Raw genomic sequence first — 21,615 nt, forward strand, 5'->3', positions numbered from 1 at the left:
TGAAACAATCAACTAGCAAAACCTGTTTGTCCTGAGTTTTGTGGGTTTTTGAATCCAGAATTTTAAAAGGAATGAGTGAGTTTCTGACCTGATCCCCTTTTGTCAAACCTTTTTATGAAGTTGCATCATGGGGAGCCACTTTACTGAGAGTAGGGACATCCGTTGTGAATTTTGCTGCGAACAGTTTGCTGTTTCCCATTCATCACATAGACATTACATTGCAGTTTCTGCTGAAAAGAAGGTTAAATATATTTTCTGTCTAATATTTGTAGATCCAGCATTAGTTTTTGTTTCTGTGCTCAACTAGATTCTGTTCCTTTCTAGAAGCATTTGGCAAGTAATACAAACGTATGTCACTAATTTATAGTTACGATAATGAATAATTATCATGAATTATTCCAAAAGTACTTCCAGTGCTGGTATGATTAGTATTAATGTCATCCACAAATAGTGGATATTTTAAAAAAACCTGAACAATCCATAGTGACTATGACAAAAAGCTAAAATATATTTAAGTGTGTAAAAAATTACCAGAAAACAATTCTAGTTTAATAACAAGCAATTGATCATATGCATAGCAAAGGTATAAAGGCTTTTTGGCTGTATTGTGTTTGATACAGCATCGTGTGGCCATGGTATCTATGTTAGTGATTCCTGCAAAAAGACGAATGATTCTTAGTGGTAATACAGTTACCTGCAAGATGGTGGTGGAGTGGGAAATTGGTGTCTCACAAGTTCTTCTGCCTCTCCAGCAACTTGACTCTGCTAGTCTTACATGCCTTACGCATGATTCTTTCTCATTTTCAAGTATACCGAAGATACTATATTTTTATTATACTAAATCTTGTAATTAGTTAAATAGCTATATTTTGCTTTTTACTTTTTCTTTTTTCTTGTGTGTTTGTTTTTATTATAAATAGCAGCTTAGAGTGAGCATTTTTCCATAGTGCGTAGGGATCCCTGAGAAGTTTTTGAATCTAGAATCAGTTTTTCACTGTCCGCTGAGGGAAGCTTGAATGCATTCTTACAGAAAAGATAATTTTCCCTGATTTTTGGCTAGCTGTGCTGCATGATTAAATAGCTGTTGACACTTGGATTCTTTTTGGGATTGCCATTACATCCTTCCGAAATGCTTCACAGTTAGTAAATTTATAAGGTGGTGAAATAACCTACTTGGAAGTGAGGACTCAGGCTGTCATCCCCTAGCGGAAATGTCTTCATGGCTACTTTGTGTTGCTGCATATGTGGCTCCCTTGTTTGTTTTTTTTCTTGATTCATACTTACTAGTCTTTTAGATTGTTCTTTAAGTCTTGCATTCTGATCCCTTCCACCTATATTTTGTTTTAAAAATAATTCCATAAAAGAGAATTGCTAATCTAGTTTAGTGTGACGTAATATGCAATTAGACATATAGATAGCAGAATATAGTCATAGTTTTTAATTGAAACTTGTCTTCGCTGTGGCTGCATTCCCCATAATGAATACAGTTTTTATAGTGCAAACTCTTGAATGTAGTATTTTAGCACGCTCATCTTTACAGTATCTAAAACCTGTTTGAGAAATCGCTTGTAGGACAGCTTATTTAATGCTCTACTCTGCCTGTAATGCAGCTTGTCTACATTGTGGATTGACAGTTACCTTGGTTTTGAGGTTATAGTCTTCAGGGAGTTTGATAGACCAGTTTTAATGATTCTGTTTGGAAGTTGATAGAATTGGTGTGTTTCATATAGGCAAAAAGAGAAAATGATAGTGGCATTCCTACATATTTCCCCCTAATATTTATACATTAGCTTTAAATGCTTGTTTTATGCTGTTATATCAGTACAGTTTTCTCCCTATCATTTGCAGCTCAATGAGAAAAACAGAGGCTTGACTGCAGAAGTGTCACGTCTAGTCATGTAAGATACTGCAGTTGATTGCCGTGTTGAAAACCGTGTGGTTTTCACCTTGGTATCTGGAAGATCAGACACAGTAGAATGGTGCTGGGCCAGTCTGAAGTTGGAAGTGTGTAGGCAGTTACAGTATGGAGTAATCATGGTTTTGTTATACTATTTTGTGTGTATGAACTTATGCAGTAAGTATCTTGAGCATAAGATAGAATGCCTATTATTTATATTTTGTAAAATTGAAGGCTTTAGAAAAAACACAGTTTCTCTTATTTTGCAGTTCTTCTCTTGCTTGAAGCTTGGGAATTACTTTTTTTTTCCCCCTCTCCATAAATTAGATTTCATTTTTGGGCTCTGTTGGTGCTGCTTTAGAATTAAACTGATGTTTATTACTTTTCCAAAAAGATTTTTTAATAAAAATACAGAAAAAGAGCCTCAATTATAAGCAAGGCCAGTGTTTGTAAAGCACCAGACATTCCCTTCTTTACAGTGGCTCTTCATCTTCCTCTTTTATTACAGCTGAAATCTGTAACTGTGAAGCAGTGCCAGCTGGAGTGGCGCAAGTGAGTTCTCATAGTAACAGATGTCTTGGAGATGAAATTACTAAAGGGCCAGATGGCCCCAATCCCTTTTCCTGTTGTTTAGCTGTCGTTCATTATTAGTAAACATGCCATGCTCTGTGTCAGGCAGGCAGGAAAGTGCCAATCAGATTGAAATAATTTCTGTCCCTTTAGATGATCTCTCCAAACGTTTCCTGCTGCTCCTCCTCAATAAGCAGCTGATAAGTCTGCCTGAGATACATCTTTGCCTCTTGCATCACTTGCCACAGTCAGAACGTAGAAAAAAAGCAAGAAAACTGGAAGAAACCAATGCTGAAATGTAAACATTCTCCTTGGTTTTGTTATGGGGCCTTTCAGGTGGTGCATGAAACAAGATCTGTTTACATACCAAATTCCATTTTGCCCCTCTGGCAGGCTCTTCTGGTTAAACCAAGTAACTTTTTCCACCCTGCAATTGTTCTACACGTCTAGCTGGAGAGAGTCAAGCCTGCTCAGCAAATGTCAGTGATGATGTTTCAGAAATGGTTGTCTAGAGGAGGTTTGTAGCTTGGATTCTTAGTTCTGTTTGAAAAGAGAGAGATAAAAGATGCAGTAATAGATTAAGAAGCAAACTAGGGGAAGAATTTTTTGAGATAATGGAAATATATCTGTATGTAGAAATATATCTGTATGTAGAAATTTTGAAATTATTAGATAGATCAGTGAGTTCAAGTACCTAAAGGAACAGAAAATCAGTGAGACAGCAGTGAGAACAATGGCCGGCCCTACATAGTGAAGTTCATCAAAAGCAAAAGCAAAATATTATAGGTAGGGCAATGGGAATGAGAAGTAAATGGTATGTGTTTGTAATCTGGTTAAATACTTTTTCTTTTCTTTTTTCCTTATTAGTGATGCTATTGCTGAGATTAGAGCTGTCTGTATTGAAGAAATTGGTGTCTGGATGAAAATGTACAGTGATGCCTTCCTGAATGATAGTTATTTAAAATACGTTGGTTGGACACTACATGACAGGGTAAGTACTGTGTATTACTGTACGTAGCAGAGTGTACTGCAGGTAGCTGGTGTTATACTACCCAAGGATTGTCTAGTATATCATCTTTGATTTGTAAAGAGATTGTTCTTCTTTCTTGCCTGTTACTTACCTTTCAACCAGTTTATTTCAAAGTATTTATTTAAATTAGGATACAGTAGTCCCAGACTGCATGCTTGCTTCATGTGCTTGTTGTGTTTTCAGTCTCTGTTAGAGTATCTTAATAGAAATGTTTCCATGGTGCTTTTCTTCTGATTACAAGAGAAAGACAAGTCTCCTCAGATCACCCCTGAGAACCTTGTGTCTGAAGCAGAATGGAAAAGAGGTTTCCAGATGTGTTTGCCATTAACATTGCCCAATAGTTAGAGGGAAGAGAACATCACTGGCTCCACAGCCAATGGAATTCTCATCAACTCATGTTCCCTTGAAGAATCTCTTCAAGGTTCTCTTTAGCTTTTTCTTCAAGAAATTGTTGAAACACCAGGTGGAAGCAAAAAGATTTATACCCAAAGGTTCTGTCTTATCTCACCACAGTTCTTTGTACTGGTGGTATCCGCAACACGTCTCTGCTGGGTGGCAACAGGCCTAATTACCACTCGGTTCCTGCAGTGAGAGTAGCCCATTCCTAACGCTACTGTAGAACAGGACTTTGCACTTCTGACTGTATGGAGTTTTTGTACACCAGGCAGCAACTGGGACTATCCATGCTACCACTCACACCAAAACCCCTAAAAGCACTTGTTCTACTCTAAACTCTTTTGCTAACATTATCCAAAGAAAACAGATGAGACCTACCTATAGTGTTGAAACGCTTATTAAATTCCAGCATCCTGATTCAGACTATTCTGTTTTTTCTAGGGGCACTGCTGGAGGAGGGGGGAGAGTTTGCAAGTTCATTCTGAGGACTTGCATAACCGATAGTTAACAGCTGATTCTTTAAAAAGATTATTTCTTCAATAACTTCGGACAGCATATTAACAGAGGATATGACTCAGTCACTCTTTTGCTGAAGTCTGAACACAATCAGTTAGAAAGATGTTAGCTTTCCCTAAGGAAAGAAGTTAGCTGCCACTGGTTCTTTTGCCTATAGCTGAAAAGGATCTGCATCCTACCTTGATCTGGACCAGCAATTTACCTGTTAAGAGTATCCTCTGTACTTTACAGACTAGATATGTGATGTCTTTCTGCTCTAAACCTGTAGTTCTCAAACTTTTTCTTTACAAACTTTCCCCAAACTTTTACATTACATCTCATTGTTACAAAACTTGATTAGGGGGGAGATCCTGCTTACTGCTAGAGTCAGCCATGATCACTGTTTACTCTAGGGATACTACACTTCCTATCATTAAAGCTTGGACATGGCCAGGCTGGCATGGCCATTGCCGTGCTTTGAGAGGCAGAGCTGCTGCTCCCTCTGTGTACCTCATTTTTAGCATTGGTGTGCCTCACTAGTAGGCATGCTTCAGGAGATGGAGATCATTGCTTCAAGTTACCAAATCTTGGGGAGGTCTACTCAGGCTGGAGGATTAGGATTTTAGGTGTGGTGGAGATCTTTTAATTTAAAAAACTATCCCTTGAATAATTGCAGTGGATTTTTTGGAGCACGCTCTAATCACAGCAGAACATTTCCAGTGGGAGAGCAGAATCTAGTAGTGTTGCACTTCGCAGTTCTCAGTCCCCTTGTAGTATCTGTGAAGTCCAGCCATTTCTCACATAACTCCCTTTAACCATGTGTGAAATCCAGCCATTCCTCAGTGCACTGTCTGTGACTGGTGTCAGCTTCTCACACTGTTTATCTGTCACATCCAACAATTTCTCATGTCATATCCAATAGTTTCTCACATCCTCTTCAGTTAGCTTAACCTCAGGCCAGGGTCTAGTCATTTGCCTGAAGCCTTAACATATATTTTTACGTCAGCTTTTTTAAAATTAATATGTTCTTTCATGTCAGACAAATTTTAAATTACAGTGCTATGGTAAAAAAAAATGGTTTTCCATCTGGAACAGACATAGAAGAATTCTATCAGGCTACTCGCCTGCCTCTGCTTGCTTCGTAATATTTATTGTTGCAGGCCTCAGAAGTGCCTTGAGGTTCTCAGTCTTTAAATCACTAGCTAATCAGTCTGTTTAATATCCTGGTACACGTGGTAGGTGATATTTTAAAATTTATAGTGTGTGTTTAATATATAGAGAGAGGCAGTAAGTAGAATAGAGGAAGAATCAGAGGCAAGTGAGCCATGTGTCAAACGATGAAAAGGGAGAGAACGGAGAGAAAGAGACATTTGGGGAAGCACAGAACATAGGAAGGAAGTGCAATGGGAAGAATATATTGAAAAAAGATGGAATAAGAGCCAATTAAAAATGCAAACCCTCCAAAACTACCTGAAAAACTTCCGGTCAGTACCCAAGTTTCTTGATTTTGCTTTGCTTTGGTCAGGAGGTAATTTTTGCTATGATCAGTGCTTAATATACTGAAAAAATTAAAGCTGAGGCACTTGTCATAAGGTATTTCCATTTCATATGAATAGAAGTCACCTCAAAATGATTAACTCCTCTGGAAGCTTGCTTCTACAAAAAAGAGAGGAGGCCACATTGCAAGAGATTCATGAGCAGTTTCATATTCTACTTCAGAAAACAAATTTAAACCACTGGGAAGATACAGTTCTTACCCTTCTTTGTAGTAGCTCCAGTATAGTCTTTCAGAGGTAGGATGCAGAAGTTTAGTTCTCTAATTTCAGAAATGTGTATATTTTGTATGTTAATCCTGCCTCTTTCCCAGATTTCAGATGAATGCCTATGGGGATTTTTGGTTTTTATATAGATTGCTTTCTCATTTGAATATGGATTTCTTGTTCTGCCTTTCTCTCCTTTTAAGCATCTTTTTCATTCCCATGGGTCTAGGAGCATAAATTAAAAATATCTCAAACTATAATAAGTGTTAAAGCAGACTGTCCAGTCTGAATTTTCACCTGCCTCATTGATGCATGGAACTGTTCTGAGACCGTAGTTGTGTCTCTAGATACCCGGACAGTCATGGTTCTTCAACCAGTTCCTAACACATAAGAAAATGCCTTTTCCTTCTTTGCATGCCTCTACTTTACTTATTGTCTATTTCTGTGAAAAGAATGAACCCAGGGTCCTCTGGAACAGATAGTATCTGAATACTTCATAGTGATGGCATCCTATCTTAAAAGGATGAAAAACTGGAACTTGTTTTTATTAAGATTATATATAAACTGAAATTGTAGTTTTTCCAAACTTCCGAATGCTTACCTTTATATAAATCTCCTTGGTACCTAATTTTTTGGTTTTGGAAAAGCTTGAGAAAATTTAAAAAAATGCATCAGATGATACATAGTATCTTCATAAATGGTATAGAGTGGGCCTGTGCAGGGAGAGCACAACTGCTTGCTCCTGCCAGGAATACTCCTGCCGTAGCTACTAATGCGCTGCAGGACACCTTCATCTGTTCCTCTCTGGCAGTGTAACTATTTCTGTCATTAGGCAGCAGATTACCTCGAAGTATACCACCCTAAAGCATCAAAATACAACACGGTGTATCACGGTCATCCCATAAACTGTGGGACTGAAGATACTCAGTAATTTAGGTCAGTTTGCTACACAAGAGAAAAAAACCAAACAGTGCAGTCTGCAGAAATATAGTAGGGCAAAGAGCTGAGCAAATTAATTATCTAGTACTAAAACCTGATACATTTTAAAAAAGAGCAGAATACCCTTAATCACCAAAAAAGTAATTGGAAGAATACAAAAGAAGAAACATGAAGTGTGAAAAGAGAGAAACAACTTTGCTCAAACGGCTCTTGACCACCCGGCTACCCACCCACCTACTTAAAAAAATACTTAAAACTGTTTCTGGGGACTCAAAAAGTCATCATCTCTGTGTGATCTAAGCCTTTGTCTGGTGTGTGAGCTGACACATAGCAGCGCACCTTAAATTACCATTTCTGGAGCTGTGGTATCCCTGAATGTTAAGAGAAGTCTGGTTCTCATTGGGAGATGGCAAACTAACACTCAGCAGTTATCAACTGTATGGAACATTAATAAGAATCTGAGCTGGCTCGATGCCAGGCTGTAGATCACTGTGAGACTTGCAGAAGATTTCCAGAGTGTTGGTTTGAGTCCTGTGATTAGCATGTTAAAAAATATGAAAATGGTGTGCTGCCATCAGAATGGATTCTTTTTCACAGGGCTGCCATGTTAAAGAGAGTTTTGTGTAGAGCATGACTCTCTCAGACAAATGTAGGCTACCCCACACTGCTATCATGAAAGGTGTATGTATAGATTTTCGCTTCATTAGCAGCGGTAACAATTTTTTGCTCAGGAGTGACTGGAGGATTATCTCAACAAAAATAGGGAAAATAGGAGAAATGTTTGTCATTTAACAGTGTTAATAAACACTTGATGTTTTTGTTTTAAGTTCTAATTTCAAATTGTAAATAAAACAAAGCGTTAGCAATGAAATATTAGTGTGAAGCATTTCTAACATTAATGAAAAAGAATTTTAGATAACAAAAATAATAAAAATACACAAATAATTACCTAAAAACACTTTGAGAAAAGGGGATTTACAGGAATAATTAGACTGGAGAAGGAGGCATGCATAGAACTGATGACAGTGTGGATGAATTCAGGATTCAGCAATAATCAAGTGTCACAATTATAAATTGGACAAAACCCCAAGTAAGTATATTTTTCTGAAAGATGAAACTCAGGAGAATGGAAGGTCTTATTTGTTAGAATGCTGATAATGCAAATGTTTGGTCCATTATTTATTTAGAAAATGGTAAGGCTTTCCTTTCAGCTCTGTTCTTCTGTCTGTAAAGCATAGATGTGACTACACAAAAATAGCTGGAAAGAGATGCTCATTTTCTTTAACAGAATTAAAGGTATTGCATAGTCGTAAATAGTTGCTTCCTTGGGTTGACTCATACTTACTATGAACTTCAGCTCAGAATTGCAGAAAATCTGGCTAAAATCTAGTCTGGGAAGTATTTTTGCTTATTCTTTTCCTGCTTAAAGCAGAGTTCACTGTATATCCAGTGTTTCTCATTGACAGTCATATTTTCTAAAAAAACCCTCTAATGTCATTTTTTCCACAGCTTCTGTAGGAGTTTGAGTGCCTAACTATGTTTACCACTAAAAAGTTCTTCCTCACATAAACTAAAGTCTGTGTTGTAATTTTATTTTATTTCTTCTCCTACCCACTGTGCGTGTAAAAGTTGACAATTACTTTTTTCCTCTTCCTTCAAAGCAAACTAACTTTTCTTTGTTGTGCTACAAAGATACTTACAGAAAGTTTTCTTTATTACCTCTTGTGTCTATTCCATACTGTGCCCAGTATTTTCTATTTTCTCTTCCTTCTATTTTTTGTGTTCCTTTTGTGCTCAACCTCCCAATTAATTAATGAGTTATACATGCTCATCTCTCAGTTAAGTTAGTCTCTTTCTGTCCTTGCTCTGCATCCCTGTGTTTGCAGCTTTTACCCTGGCATAAGTTTCTTAGGAATTACCCTAACTTTAGCATTCTTACCCACTTACCTCCTTGCTAGATAGGAAATTTCTTTCTGGGAAGTTTCTTTCCCCAGAAAGTGTTTGGGGTGTTTATCTCATAGTTACTCAAGAAGCATCTCGTGTCTGGCATGTTGATGATCTGTGGGACATTCTACTCCTCTATTCTGAACTTGGTGCAGTGTATCCATGTACACCTTTTCTTCTGGACTCTTGTCTGGGTCATTGCTGTTCATGCTTCCCTGTGGATTCCTGTTACTAATCTCCGCTGACTCTATTTTAAAACCATCTTAATAGGATTAGCAAGCTGACATGCAGGGGCTTTTTCTTTTCCCAAGAGATTAATTCCATCCTTGACCAACAGTTAAAAAAACAGACCTTTTTATTATCAGAGAAGGTCCTCCTCATATCATTTGTCTGCAAGAAAGGCAGTCATTTCCAGGGGTTGCCTCTGTGTCTCCAGGGCCTCTGCTCTCAGCTAGAGGCACCAGGAGTAACACAACCTTTCTCTCTTCCTCAACTGCTCCTGCACTCACTTGTCTTCTGCCTCAGATCTGGTGAGCGCCAGGGGATAGTAGCCTGGTTCAGTATGCTTTTGTTAGCATCTGGCTTCAGTCCCCTGGCAGGCCATGTAAGTACCAAATGTTCTCAGGTTTGCTTCCTATCTACCTTGCTTGATTTGCTCACATAAGACTTGCAGAGACCCTCAGTATTGGGCCTGAACTTAACTCTGGGACCATTGATCCACAGTGTTCGGTGAAGGGCTTTGGACTCCCTGGGGACTCCAAACCTTATCTGCACAGGTCTTGGGTCTCGTTGCTGCTGGCACTGGTTTTTTTTCTGTACCTAATCAATTTAGAGTTTTGCATGTTTGGACTACAGCACGGGCTGAATAAGCCATCTGCTCACAAGCGGGACAGTCTTCAGTGGAGCTGTAACTGAACCTGCTACCTCACTGTTGCTCCGTAGCATTCATCACTTGCCAAAGCTGATACTGATCTTCTGTGGCTAAATAAGCTAAGGCCTTAAGAGGCTTACATCTTCTTCTAATGCTTAGTGATGACTCCAGAGATCCTGGCCTTTCTGAATGCCAGACAGCACAGGAAACACTATTTCTGGTACTGCAATATAGGTACCATTAAAAGAAGAATGACAAGCAGCATTTCTCTGTGCTTATTTAGTAGTTGGTCACATCCATATAGATTTTTTCTTCAAGAAAGTTCTTTTCTGTACCTTGTAAAGATCTTCTGGTAGATCCTTTAAACATAACTCATCTCACTGGGTTTCTCTACAGTGGTAGTCAAAAAGATCCCTAGAAGAGAGCATGAGTGCTCAAAGACTCCTCACAGATACAAGGAGAGGATTTCTCAGGAACAATAGTTCTTCAAGGAAAAGTTCTTCTGAAAATCCTCCTTTCAACTTCTGTCCTTCTTTTATACTCTATTTCAATTTTTTAAATCGGTGCGAAGGAGGAAAGAAACTTAAAAATAAGGATTTTTAGCTTTTGTTTTTATGTCAGTCTCTGAATGTTCTTTCAGTTTTTAGCTTGAGCAGTTTTTTAAATACAGACTTGATTATAGAATAGACAGGCTCAGAAATGAAGCCCTCTGGGTATGCAATTCTATTTATAAAGTTCAGTAATTCGTATTAGTTCTTGAGCAGCTTAAGGCCTTTGACTTGGTAGTGTACTCACTTTCATAAAAGTAAGTTCACATTGCAGTGAACTCTACAGATTATATCTGAGCAGATTTGTGTTTATAACCTTTTTGCTATCTGCTGATATTTTTCAGCAAGAACCCATAGTCTGCCAAGACTATGCAATTGAGCCAAGTTGTACATTTGCAGCAGCCAGGTGATGTGCATGTTCCCAGAGGATCCAGCCCTTCTCTTTATCATCGGTGTTCCTATTGATGGCAAACCTTTATCCATAGGCACCGTCTTGTGTTGCCCGCATTTTCTGCCTACAGCCCACCAGATCAAAGGAATCCCCATCTAAAGAGCAGCTGGGAATGAACTGCTGCCACCAGAAAAACTCAAGACAGACAGACACAAGCTGCTCTTCTTCCCGAGGGCTCCTCAGGCTGTGGCTTAGATGCATTGTTCTTGTGGCAGCAGCCTGCTCCCCACTGGAAGATCTCTCAGGCCTTTTGCATCCTTCAACTTCTAAAAAATTTCAGAATAATAAATCCAGTGTGTATTCCTTCTGTCCCTGGAAAAAGGAAAGCCAATGCTTGGAGACGGCTGAGTTGCTTGAGTGGGCTACACACAGCCTGTGCTCAGTCATTCTGAACACTTGTGCATTGACTGTAAACGCCAGATATCAGGCAGAAGTTACCTGTAGTCTCTTCCCTAAAGATAAATAGCCACACAGTCTTCACCAACCACCTTGAGATAAAACATCTTTATTTTGTATTTACTTGCTACATTCTTTATCTTTTTGTGGAGTTACTTGACAGGGAAACAGTAACAGATGTTTAAATGATGGCACATTTAATTCTTTATACATGCAAATAGGGTGAAAATTTAACATTGTAGGCAGCTGCATGTGGTTTTTGTTTCTTGGCTGAATTGCAAATTGGCTTGGGAAACTCATTTGCATAAAATTTTAAATGTACATTAAACAAATTACAATATGATATTATTTAATATTCATGTGCATTTGATTAGGGTATTCTATCAGCTAATCTTAGTGTGTTTTATTTAGCAAGGTGAAGTGAGGTTGAAGTGCTTGAAAGCTCTTCAGAGTCTGTATACCAACAGAGAGTTATTTCCAAAACTGGAGCTCTTCACTAATAGATTCAAGGTAAGAGTAAATACAATTTTTGGAAGGAGTACAGAAAAGTAAAGTATTGTCTATCTCATCCTGTTGCGATCTTTGAGTCATGTATATTAAATGCAAAAATGAACTCATTTGTTTGTGTTGAGGCTTGTAATGGCAGTATTAAAACTCTATTACTGAATGCTGAGATTAAGCCAAATCCATTTTACAGTGGTTATCATGCAAGATTTGTCAGGCTTGGCCAGGATGATTATTTATCTGTCTGTATTATTGATAGCTTATATGTTGTCATTATTTAATCTGCTTGTACTTATTTAATTTTAGGTTTATTGAATTTTAAGGACAGGTACTGGGTGTTTCACACAATCTAAAATACATTTGAAAGAAACAGCCTGTAACAGAAGAACAACATAAGACAGCTTTTCAGCTGAATATGTGCTTGTGTTTGGAGGAAGAGATACTTTGATCTGCATCACAATTTTCTGCACAGTGAAATACCTTGCTGCAGAACAGGAGTTTACATTGTGCTTGTAGACAAACCCTGAGCATGATTGTCCTGTTTAGGAGATAAGTACTGGAGGAATATTTCATTGGTTTTTTTACTAGCACAAACATGATGACTTTTCGCTTAATATCTTCATGAGAATGTGGCTGTTAATTCACTTTGTGGCATGTCTGCTTTATTTCACAAGTGAAGTATCTAGAGAGATGAGTGTAGAAATACTGTCATTGCTTCTGTTTGGATGCTCTGCAAAGAAAGCTTTCAGGCACTGTCGCCACATCAGTTGGCACCTTTTATCATCGCTTTTGTGTTCTAGAGAGCACAGAACTGTGGTAAAGGCTACTCCCCAAGGAAAGACTAATTTATTCTTGTTTAAATCATTATTATAATGCTGGTGCAAAATGCTGTTCAGAAAAGAAGTGGAGGTTTAAATACTTGTAAATAACTACTATGTATGAGACTTAAAAACTTCTCACTGTGGATTTTATACTGCTTCACTGGTTTTGTCTGTCATTGCAGTTACTATTAACTCCTCCAGTTCAATCCAGGAAAGTACAAAATATAGAAAACCTGTCATATCTTCCCTGTATGTAAAAGATTTGTAAAAACATAATGGTAATCTGCCTTTTACCACATTCACTTGAGATGGAGAAAAATGATGCTTAAACTGCAGTAAAGCCTAGATACTAAGGAAGGCTTTTTGTCCAAAATGATAGTTATATAATAGAACAGACTCTTTATTAATAATCTGCTTCATTTGAGATTTTTTTAAGGGCAGATTAAATAAATACCTATTGGGAATGAACTAGGTATAGTTGACTTTAAAGTAGGAGATGAAACTAGATCATTTTGTGAGATCACTTGAGGGCCTGGATTCTTCTAATTTTATCAAGTCAGTTTCTGGGACTGCTGCAGTAAAGACAAAGTTTCCTCTCACAGAAGAGTACCTGACAAACAGGTTCAGACCTCAGACTACTTCTGTAATGCCTCCATAAGTCTGGTTTGCTTATCATCTCAGAACAACCAGAAATACTAGGTAACTCTCCAGAAAAATGAACCCTCCAACTCCGCTGCCTTTCTTGTTCCATCTATGCAGACTTACAGATTTGCTTATATTTGCTCCTTCTGTAATTCGGTTTATTTTTAAACAGGCCACTAAAACTCTTATAGTCTCTATATCTGCTTCTTTTTACTAGAAAATGTGCTGGGTGCTTGTCTCTTAGCCTCCTATGATTTGTAAGAGGAAATGCTGCTTTGAGTCTGAACCTGTCCCATCCACCAGCAAAACTTTTCAAGAGGGTTGGAGGCGCTTTGAGAAATAGTTCCTCAGTAATATACTTCAAAAAACTACAGGAACATGAAACTTCTAAATACTTGCTCCTGGCTTTTTCACAACATAGACAATCTTCTTTGTTAGAAGAAGTTAGGTTAGCCTGTGCATTGTTTCTTGATTTAGAATGGCACAAGGAATTTTAATTTCTCTTCAATCTCTGAAAAGATTCAGACAAAAGGGAACCCTGTTAGGAATCCTGATCTTTCTTTTGTTCCATTAAAGCTGTTTTTACTACAGAAATCTGTATCATTATGAAATACATTAGAGGAATGGTGAGTTCAAAGTCTCTGTGAGCCTACAGAACAGATATGTTTAATATGATTTATCGGTTTCAGTTTCCAGCCACATCAAGAGAACAAAAAGCTGGCATTGTCCAAATGCCTGCACTTGGATTTACAGCTGTGTTGACAGGGATGTGGCCTTTGGCACCAGGATGGAGCAAAGTTTCAAATTAATGCTTTTTGAATCTGTGATACATTACTTAAATGTCTTGCCACCACAAACTCTACCACCACTCCCTGAAAAATAATTGACCTAAATGCCATTCTCAGTTCCATGGCTACTTATTTATATTTCCTCATCAGACTTTAATCGACCTGCACAGTTCAGCTGTTACTCAGCTCAATCCATTCGAACTGTCAAGGGAAATCTCTCTAGAGATCTTCTAGCTCTTTAAAGTATAAATTAATTTGATTCAGAATGACTTGTACTGGGGTGTTAATATTTTACCACCTTCCAGATAGCTGTGACAGGGATCTGATAATGTCACTTCTCCAAAGGAAAGATGTGTGTTCCTTCCGGCATTTGTTTTGTGTTTCTAGGAGTAGGCGATATGCTAGAAAATAAGCTTTTCTCGTCAAAAAAAATTGTGTGCGTCAAAGAGGAGACTTCTGTTTTCCATCAAGAAGTCCTGTCTGATACAAACATTAACTGAAGCTGTGCGGAAAAGGTGTGAATTAGCTCTTCTACAGTCAGTGCCAAAGTCAAGACACCAGCAGATTTAGGTGCAGCCATTTAATTCCTGTCCTTCTTTCTGTCCCTTTGCAGGAGAGTGCTGTCTCCACAGCCTGAGAGGCAAAAGGAGATGGATTTGCTCTTCAGCCAGCCTTGTTCATAGACTAATACAAAATTGCAAATTGATCTTCATAGACAGCGAAAATTAAGATTTCAATTTATAAATACAGGCCTGTGTCCTATTCCACCGCTGTACAGTGGTACAGGAAATTTCAAAGCAGATTGAGCAGCTGGGGTACATAACTCACTAAACCACAGAAGTTACACCTTCCAGAGGCATTAGGTGTTCAGGTCTCATTTTCAGGGTTCATGGTGGCTGGGTGGCAGGTGCCATCACGCAGAGATGCTGGCAGCAAGGCAGAAAATAAGAAATGACGCATCCACACTATTTATTTTAAGCTTGATGTTTCTGGGAAAAAATTACGAGAAGAGAACATTGGTTTGGGATAAGAAGATACTGCCATGAAACAAATATGAAAGCATCAGTCGGCTTCAAAGTCCAAAAGGACTCCAGATTCAGAGAGGACCTCTTGCTCTGTAGGCAGGAGAGAAGATGCCTTCCCTTCCAGACTTTTTTCAGAGACGTAGAGGGAGTTTTGTACTTGTGTGCTTACTCCTTTGTGTGCACTTAGTTCTCTCCCTGTGGTATCCTGGAGTTTAAGATACACTTTGAAGAGGTATATGAAATTCCACTGAAACTTCTAAGATCAATATCTCTGGCTGTTCTTTTTCTTGATGTTATTGTTGTTAGTTGTTGTTCCTTGGCCAGGACCTTAGGAAAAATTGACACTGATTTTTTTTTGTCTTGTCCATACACAGAATTTCCTGTTTGGAAAGTTATTTCGCTGTTTGAGTCTCTTCATGGACTTCTCACAGTCTCTAAAACTGTCTAGATATAACAGTTAAATGCGTCAAATTTCCCAGGAACTTAATGGTGATCGATAGAGGTGCATTCAGTCATAGTGACACAAAGTATCTCTACAGACCTGGTTTTGTTGAGGAGTAACACTTGAGATAACCACAATGCATTCTTTACATACTATTCCTAAATTTCAATATTGAAATAAGCATCAGTTGTTTGATACTCACCTTCAGCCTTTAAATGCCTGGAATAGTAGAGAAAAGAGGTGAACACCTTTTATTTTGTCCTGATTTGTGCTTGGTGACTTTCGCTGTTGTTTCCTAACACTTCCCTTGTTGCTTTTCCAGTCCCTGACTTCTATTTTTTCGCATCCCAAAATGTCATATAGTCCTTCCTGAATCAGGTCAAGCCAGAGAAATCAAATTTTATTTTCAGATGGCCCAATTTCTTTTCATTAACTTGATCAGTCAAGCAAAGAACATCAAGACATATTGCATTTTTCTGGATGGATGGAAATTCTCCCCAGATAGGGAGGACAACATACACTAATCACATCTATTTTTGGTCGCCAGTAAGCAAACTGAAACTAAGGAGAAAGAAATCCGTAGGAGACTTCTCATGACTACAGGGTCCTTAGAAGTTATAAAATCATTACATTAGATTGGAAAGTGGTGTGTTTGCCTCTACTAAAAAGATTATAGGAAAATACGAAGCCAAACCATGGAATGTCCTGCTTTCCTGTGGAAGGTCTGTAGTGTAATTCTTGAGATTAGCTTCAAATCTTAAGATGTAGCTGGGTGTAAAGGCCACAACTTTACGGGCAATATGCAGATGCATATATTCAGGTGTGATTTTCTTCACAGGATTTCCAAATATGCATATATGCAGCATTCATTACTCTGAAATTATTTGGTTTTGGGGTGGGGAATGAAGTGGGGCAATTTTTCTGCTGTCATCCAACCCAAGCACATTCCTTTTCAGGAAAGGACTGTTAAACAAGACCAGTCCAGAACAGTGCTTCAACTACAAACTCTGCTTGCTTGTTTCCTGGAGAACAAACAAGGATAAGGACTGTTCGTTAAGCACTTGTTCTCATTCCTGTGTACTTGCCTGTTGTCCCATTGTGCATATAGCACACAGCTTCCTAAGATGTGCATTAAATGGTTGAATAATATTAAAGGCTTTTTATGTGTCTAGTTCGAAGATCTTTCTCCCCAGAAGTATTTATTTTGTAATCTGTAGAATTTTTCATCTGAAAGCTGTTTGTGTGTTTCTGTTTTGTCACTGCAATAAAATTCCTTTTCAGGATCGCATTGTATCAATGACACTTGATAAGGAATATGATGTCGCGGTGGAAGCCATTCGATTAGTCACGCTAATACTTCAGTGAGTATTTCTTAAAGCCAATATATTTCCTTTGGAAGTTACCTAAGCCAGTAATATTTAATTGACTTGATTTCTTTGCTTGTGTAATGGAGAGAATCTGTTACTTTACACCTAATATGAAGTTGAACTGAATATGTAATAATATGGTCGTGAAGCTAAAATAAGATATTCCATCTGATGGAAATACTATAGGCAAAGTATAAAAATGTATTGATGTATTGAGACTATTAGTGCATCCATTGTTGTGGAAGAATGCCAAAGGGAGGTTATACCTTTTGCCAAGGGCAAAACGACTGTCCTCCCCAAAACAAGTATCTTTGGGATACGTTTGCTAAAATAACTCTAGCACTAACTAAGCAAAGACGCAGTGTTAGGAGATTTGATTATCTGACACAGCTGACAAAGAGAGTCATCTCTTGTAAAATAAGTTGAGTAAATAAGCTGACGGGGGAAAAGATGCTAGCTTCAGCATCCTTGTTTGGGTTATGTGGAGGTGGCAGTGGTAGCTTGTAATTTTAAACACTTGGCCGTGCAGGAGGACACATGCTTCCAGGGCCCAGCCTTTTGTTACAGAGGTGCAGTGGCTTCCCTGGGGCAAAGATCCAGTCCAAAGATCATCCCACATGCTGACTGTTCAAACCAGCCTGTCCACAGCAGCCTAATAAGTGTGCTTAAGCTTTTATTATATATTTATTAAAACCTATGTTAAAAAAATCTGTTTTACAAACAGATGCATAGAATTTCTGCATCATACTTTAGACCCAGTGGCTCCACTTTCAAGAACGTTTTTGAACATGCAGAATTTGGATGAAAGATTAGACTAGCTTTTCATTTTTACTAAGGTGAAGAAGTCTGGACCTAATTTTTTTATTTATGGTCACTCTGCTTCACAGATACTAAACTTGTAATACTAGGAAGAAAGGAAATCTTGTAACTAGTGTTATATTTTTTAAGCAAATATAAGAAATATGATCAGAAATGAGATGTAGAACACATCTATTCCCTACATTATTACCAGCATTTGGGAACACAGCAAAATTTTAGGTCAAAAATTATCCAGTGCACCTTTTTTTTTTTCCTGTCCTGTTTTCTCTTTGGTTGCCTGATGAAAACATAGCAAAATGCATTTAGCACCAGAAAAATATGGGTCACGTTGAACAGCACAGGACAATATTCTGGCAGGTAGGAACTCCAAAAAGATCTCACGAACATAGTGATGGGCATTATCAATTAAAAATTATTTGTAATATGAAGCCAAATGATGTATAGAGTCCTGATACATAAATGTTCCTGATGAATGCTGACTAAACAAGGAGGGAAGTAATGTTCCTGTATGCAACAGTGGTAATATTTTGATATCACTGATGGAATATGATTGTTCCATGGCTCATAGCATTTTTTCAAGAATACTGATGAAAAATGGAAGTTTATCTGAGTTTCAGAAAACTCACGCACAAAATCTACCTTGAGCTCAGAAACTGCAGAAGCCCCAACTATGTTGTTTACCCAAGACAAGGGTAAAAGGTGGCTTGTTCTTGTCAATAAATAGAAAATAAATTTCTCTTCATCTTTCCATGATGTTGAAAATGAAGTCTATATCTAGTCATTACAATAACTACTGTTAAAGTGATGGGCAATTTATTGTATCAGCATTATTGTAATTCTAAATGCACACCATGATTCAGTCCTAAAGTGGTCACGTGTTGATTTCATGGGTGGATGCCCAGTGCTAGTTCTGTATCCTCACTTTGTGGCATTATCTGATTTAGTTTTCTACTGCCCATACCCAGAGCATTTCTGTGCCTTCTCCCATTGCTGAGGCAGTTTTATCCACCTGGGCTGGCCCCTTTAGCAGCTGGAATTGGGAATATTCCTTCCTATTTACCAGACCAGCAGAGAGGCACCTCCTGCCCTGCAGCACACAAGAGCACATGGACTGTCACATGAAGAGACTTAACTCCTGACGATGGAGTAGGCCAGGAGGCTGAAGCAGGTTTTCCCAGTCCCAGATTTGAATATGTTAAAAATTAAAAACCTTGAAAGCAAACAGACATCGCTATAGAAGTAAATAAGCTTAAGCAAGCAATTACATTTTCCTCATGTAACATTCTAGGTTTTCAGTTGAATAATGTTTAGTAAAGAGCATTTGGCATCTTGCAATATATGCCTTGTAGTTAGCATCATGGTCTAAATAATTAAGCAGGGCAAGATTTGCAAGCAGTGATAATGTTTTTAAAATTATATTCATTTTTTTTTTGTTTGATACAACTAGTAGAAGGAAATCAGACAAACTTTCAGTCTTACAGGCCCTTTAAGTGTCTCTGTACTTAGAAATTGAACCAAAGATCCTTGAAGTCAATGTTCAACCATTTAGGATTTTGTATGAAGGAAATCAATCTTGTAGCTGTCAAAAGTAAGTTATGGGAGGTGAGGGGATTGAAATTAAACAGTTGGTTTACTTCAGGTGTTATTTTCTGACTCTTTCAGTGGAAGCGAAGAAGCTCTGTCAAATGAAGACTGTGAGAATGTTTATCACTTGGTGTATTCAGCACACCGGCCTGTTGCAGTAGCAGCTGGGGAATTCCTTCACAAAAAGTAAGTTATCAGGTGCCCTGGAATAAGACCAGATTTGTCAGTGCTTCCTAGTAGTAAGATCAAAAGGCAAAGGAGCAATAGAGTGAAATATCCCAATGTAGCAAATCAGGTATTTAGTTTAAAACAGATACTTACTCTCTTGTTTAAATTCAAGACCTAAAGACTTGAAGAAACTGAATTTACATTTTTCTTTTTCTATAATTCAGATCACTTTTTCCTAACTCCTCAAGGGCTAAATATACAAAAGCTGCATATACCTCTAAAGTTGGTTTAAATCCTGCAGCTCTTGCTGAATTCCTGTTGTGAAAATATATGGGGCCTATACATCCCTGATGGTCTACCTGATAGGCAGTCATAATTTTTATGAAGTTTTAAACCAGTCTATTTCTAAATTGTGAACTTGAGAGGTTTTTATGTAGTAATAATTAAGAAAGTTGTTTCTAAACTCACTGACTTTCCCTAAAAATACATTACACCATGGTTACAGCTTTCACATACCCACTATGACAAAGGAAATGAGCTAGGTTTTCCATGGATGTGAATCACACCGCATCAGTAACTATGACCAGGACATTGCCACATCTTAGTAGTCAACCTTTTCATTTTAGTGTTTGCAGTAAAGTCTTTTAGCAGTAATTTTATTTTTTCACCCCATGGGTTGTGACATTAGAGTTCTTTAATATATTTGTAGAGTATTTGTATCAGAATCCAGATTATCTGATTTTTCATGACAAGATACGTGATAGAAAAAAATGTCCTAAAAATATCCGTTTTCCTTTGCCAATGTTCTAGTTTTCTGTGTTTTATTAGTGATTTAGAGGTTTGCATTGTAACTGTAAGCTTTCATTGGTGGATGTCTGGAATTCCATCTTTGTGATCGGGCTTTATGTGTTTCAAGAAATTAATTTACAAAATTCAGTTACATTTAGTTTCCTACCTGACATTTTACAAGTTACAGGAAAGTGTTAGGTTCTTTTTAAAAGTGTATACTGAAATTCCTTTGTTAATCAATGTGTGACAAAATAAGTTTGAAAAATGCCTCGAAGGTAAATGAAGACATATCTGCACCTTAGTGCACTTAGTGTAAAGACAAAACTTTATCCTAGCTTTTCTTTACAACAAGATACTATGCTATGTCCTAGAAATGTTTCTCAAGGTAAACAGCACTGAGAGAAGATTGTTCCATTCCTAACATTCATTTTCTCTTTGTTCCTGCTCAAAGAGCTGGTGCTCCATTTAAATAAGTTAAAATCTACTTGAGGCATTTGAGGTGGGATTCATGTCACCTAATTTTATACATTTAAATATCGCTTTCTACGTGTAAGCTAGTCATTAAACTTTCTCTCTGTAGTTAGCAAAGGAAATCAAATACTACAGAGGATCACTGACTCAACCCCAAGGTGCATGATATTTTTAAAGATATTTTTAAGATATTTCAGCACCTGTTATCTGTTAAGATAAGCAGGGGGGAAGAGGTGATGTCTTCAACTAAAATACAACATTTGTGTGTAACTCATTCTTCTCTTTTCAATGAATTAAAGTAGTGAAATCGGGAATATTGTGTTTCACATTTCTAATATGCTTTGTGACTGCAGTTCCACTGTAAAAGCAAGGAACAGTTTTCAAAAACTTCTCAAAGTAGAACAATCGTTGCTGTTACTGTAATGTAGGCACATCTGAGATCTCTTGAAGCTAACAAATTTGAGTGTTGAGAGTAAGTTTGGAACTAGGCATGCATCAGGGAACTCAATGTAGAATGTATAATTTACCTGAAAAAAAAAGCAAATAATTGACTGGTAGCTTGCTTTTTCCTTTATGCTGCTACTGGTACCTGAGGTTGGTTGCTTAACAGGATGTCAAGTTTGTTCATACCACACCCCAGCCAGTGTGACCACATTGAAGACACCGCCAGAGTTCTTAAGGCACTAGTGGAATAAGCGCTATCACCGTTGTAAGACTTGATAAGTTAAAAATGCAAAACTATACAAATTATGCAAATATAAAAAATTGTGCAAAATCCTTCAATATAAATATGTTTTGGCGAGCTTTTTCCAGTGTGAAATTCTTCCATCCCTGTGAACTTGAAGATTCTGAAGAAAAATTCATCTCTTCAGACAGGCAGAGGTCATACCCTCTTTCC

General features: G+C 37.7%; 1 protein-coding gene across 1 annotated transcript in view; it reads left to right on the forward strand.

Annotated features, from left to right (window-relative positions):
- The window catches only part of LOC104625194 (cohesin subunit SA-1-like), a gene marked incomplete at its 3' end in the record, with an annotated part of 101,114 nt that overhangs the window by 79,234 nt on the left and 265 nt on the right, over positions 1-21,615 (forward strand). Inside the window, exons 9-12 of the mRNA XM_010292796.1 lie at positions 3,335-3,458; positions 11,709-11,807; positions 16,801-16,880; positions 19,368-19,475. Of these exons, the coding sequence (XP_010291098.1) occupies positions 3,335-3,458; positions 11,709-11,807; positions 16,801-16,880; positions 19,368-19,475 (411 nt within the window). The remainder of the gene's footprint in view (positions 1-3,334; positions 3,459-11,708; positions 11,808-16,800; positions 16,881-19,367; positions 19,476-21,615) is intronic.

Source organism: Phaethon lepturus, unplaced genomic scaffold, assembly GCF_000687285.1.
Source record: "Phaethon lepturus isolate BGI_N335 unplaced genomic scaffold, ASM68728v1 scaffold17130, whole genome shotgun sequence".
Lineage (NCBI taxonomy): Eukaryota > Metazoa > Chordata > Aves > Phaethontiformes > Phaethontidae > Phaethon > Phaethon lepturus.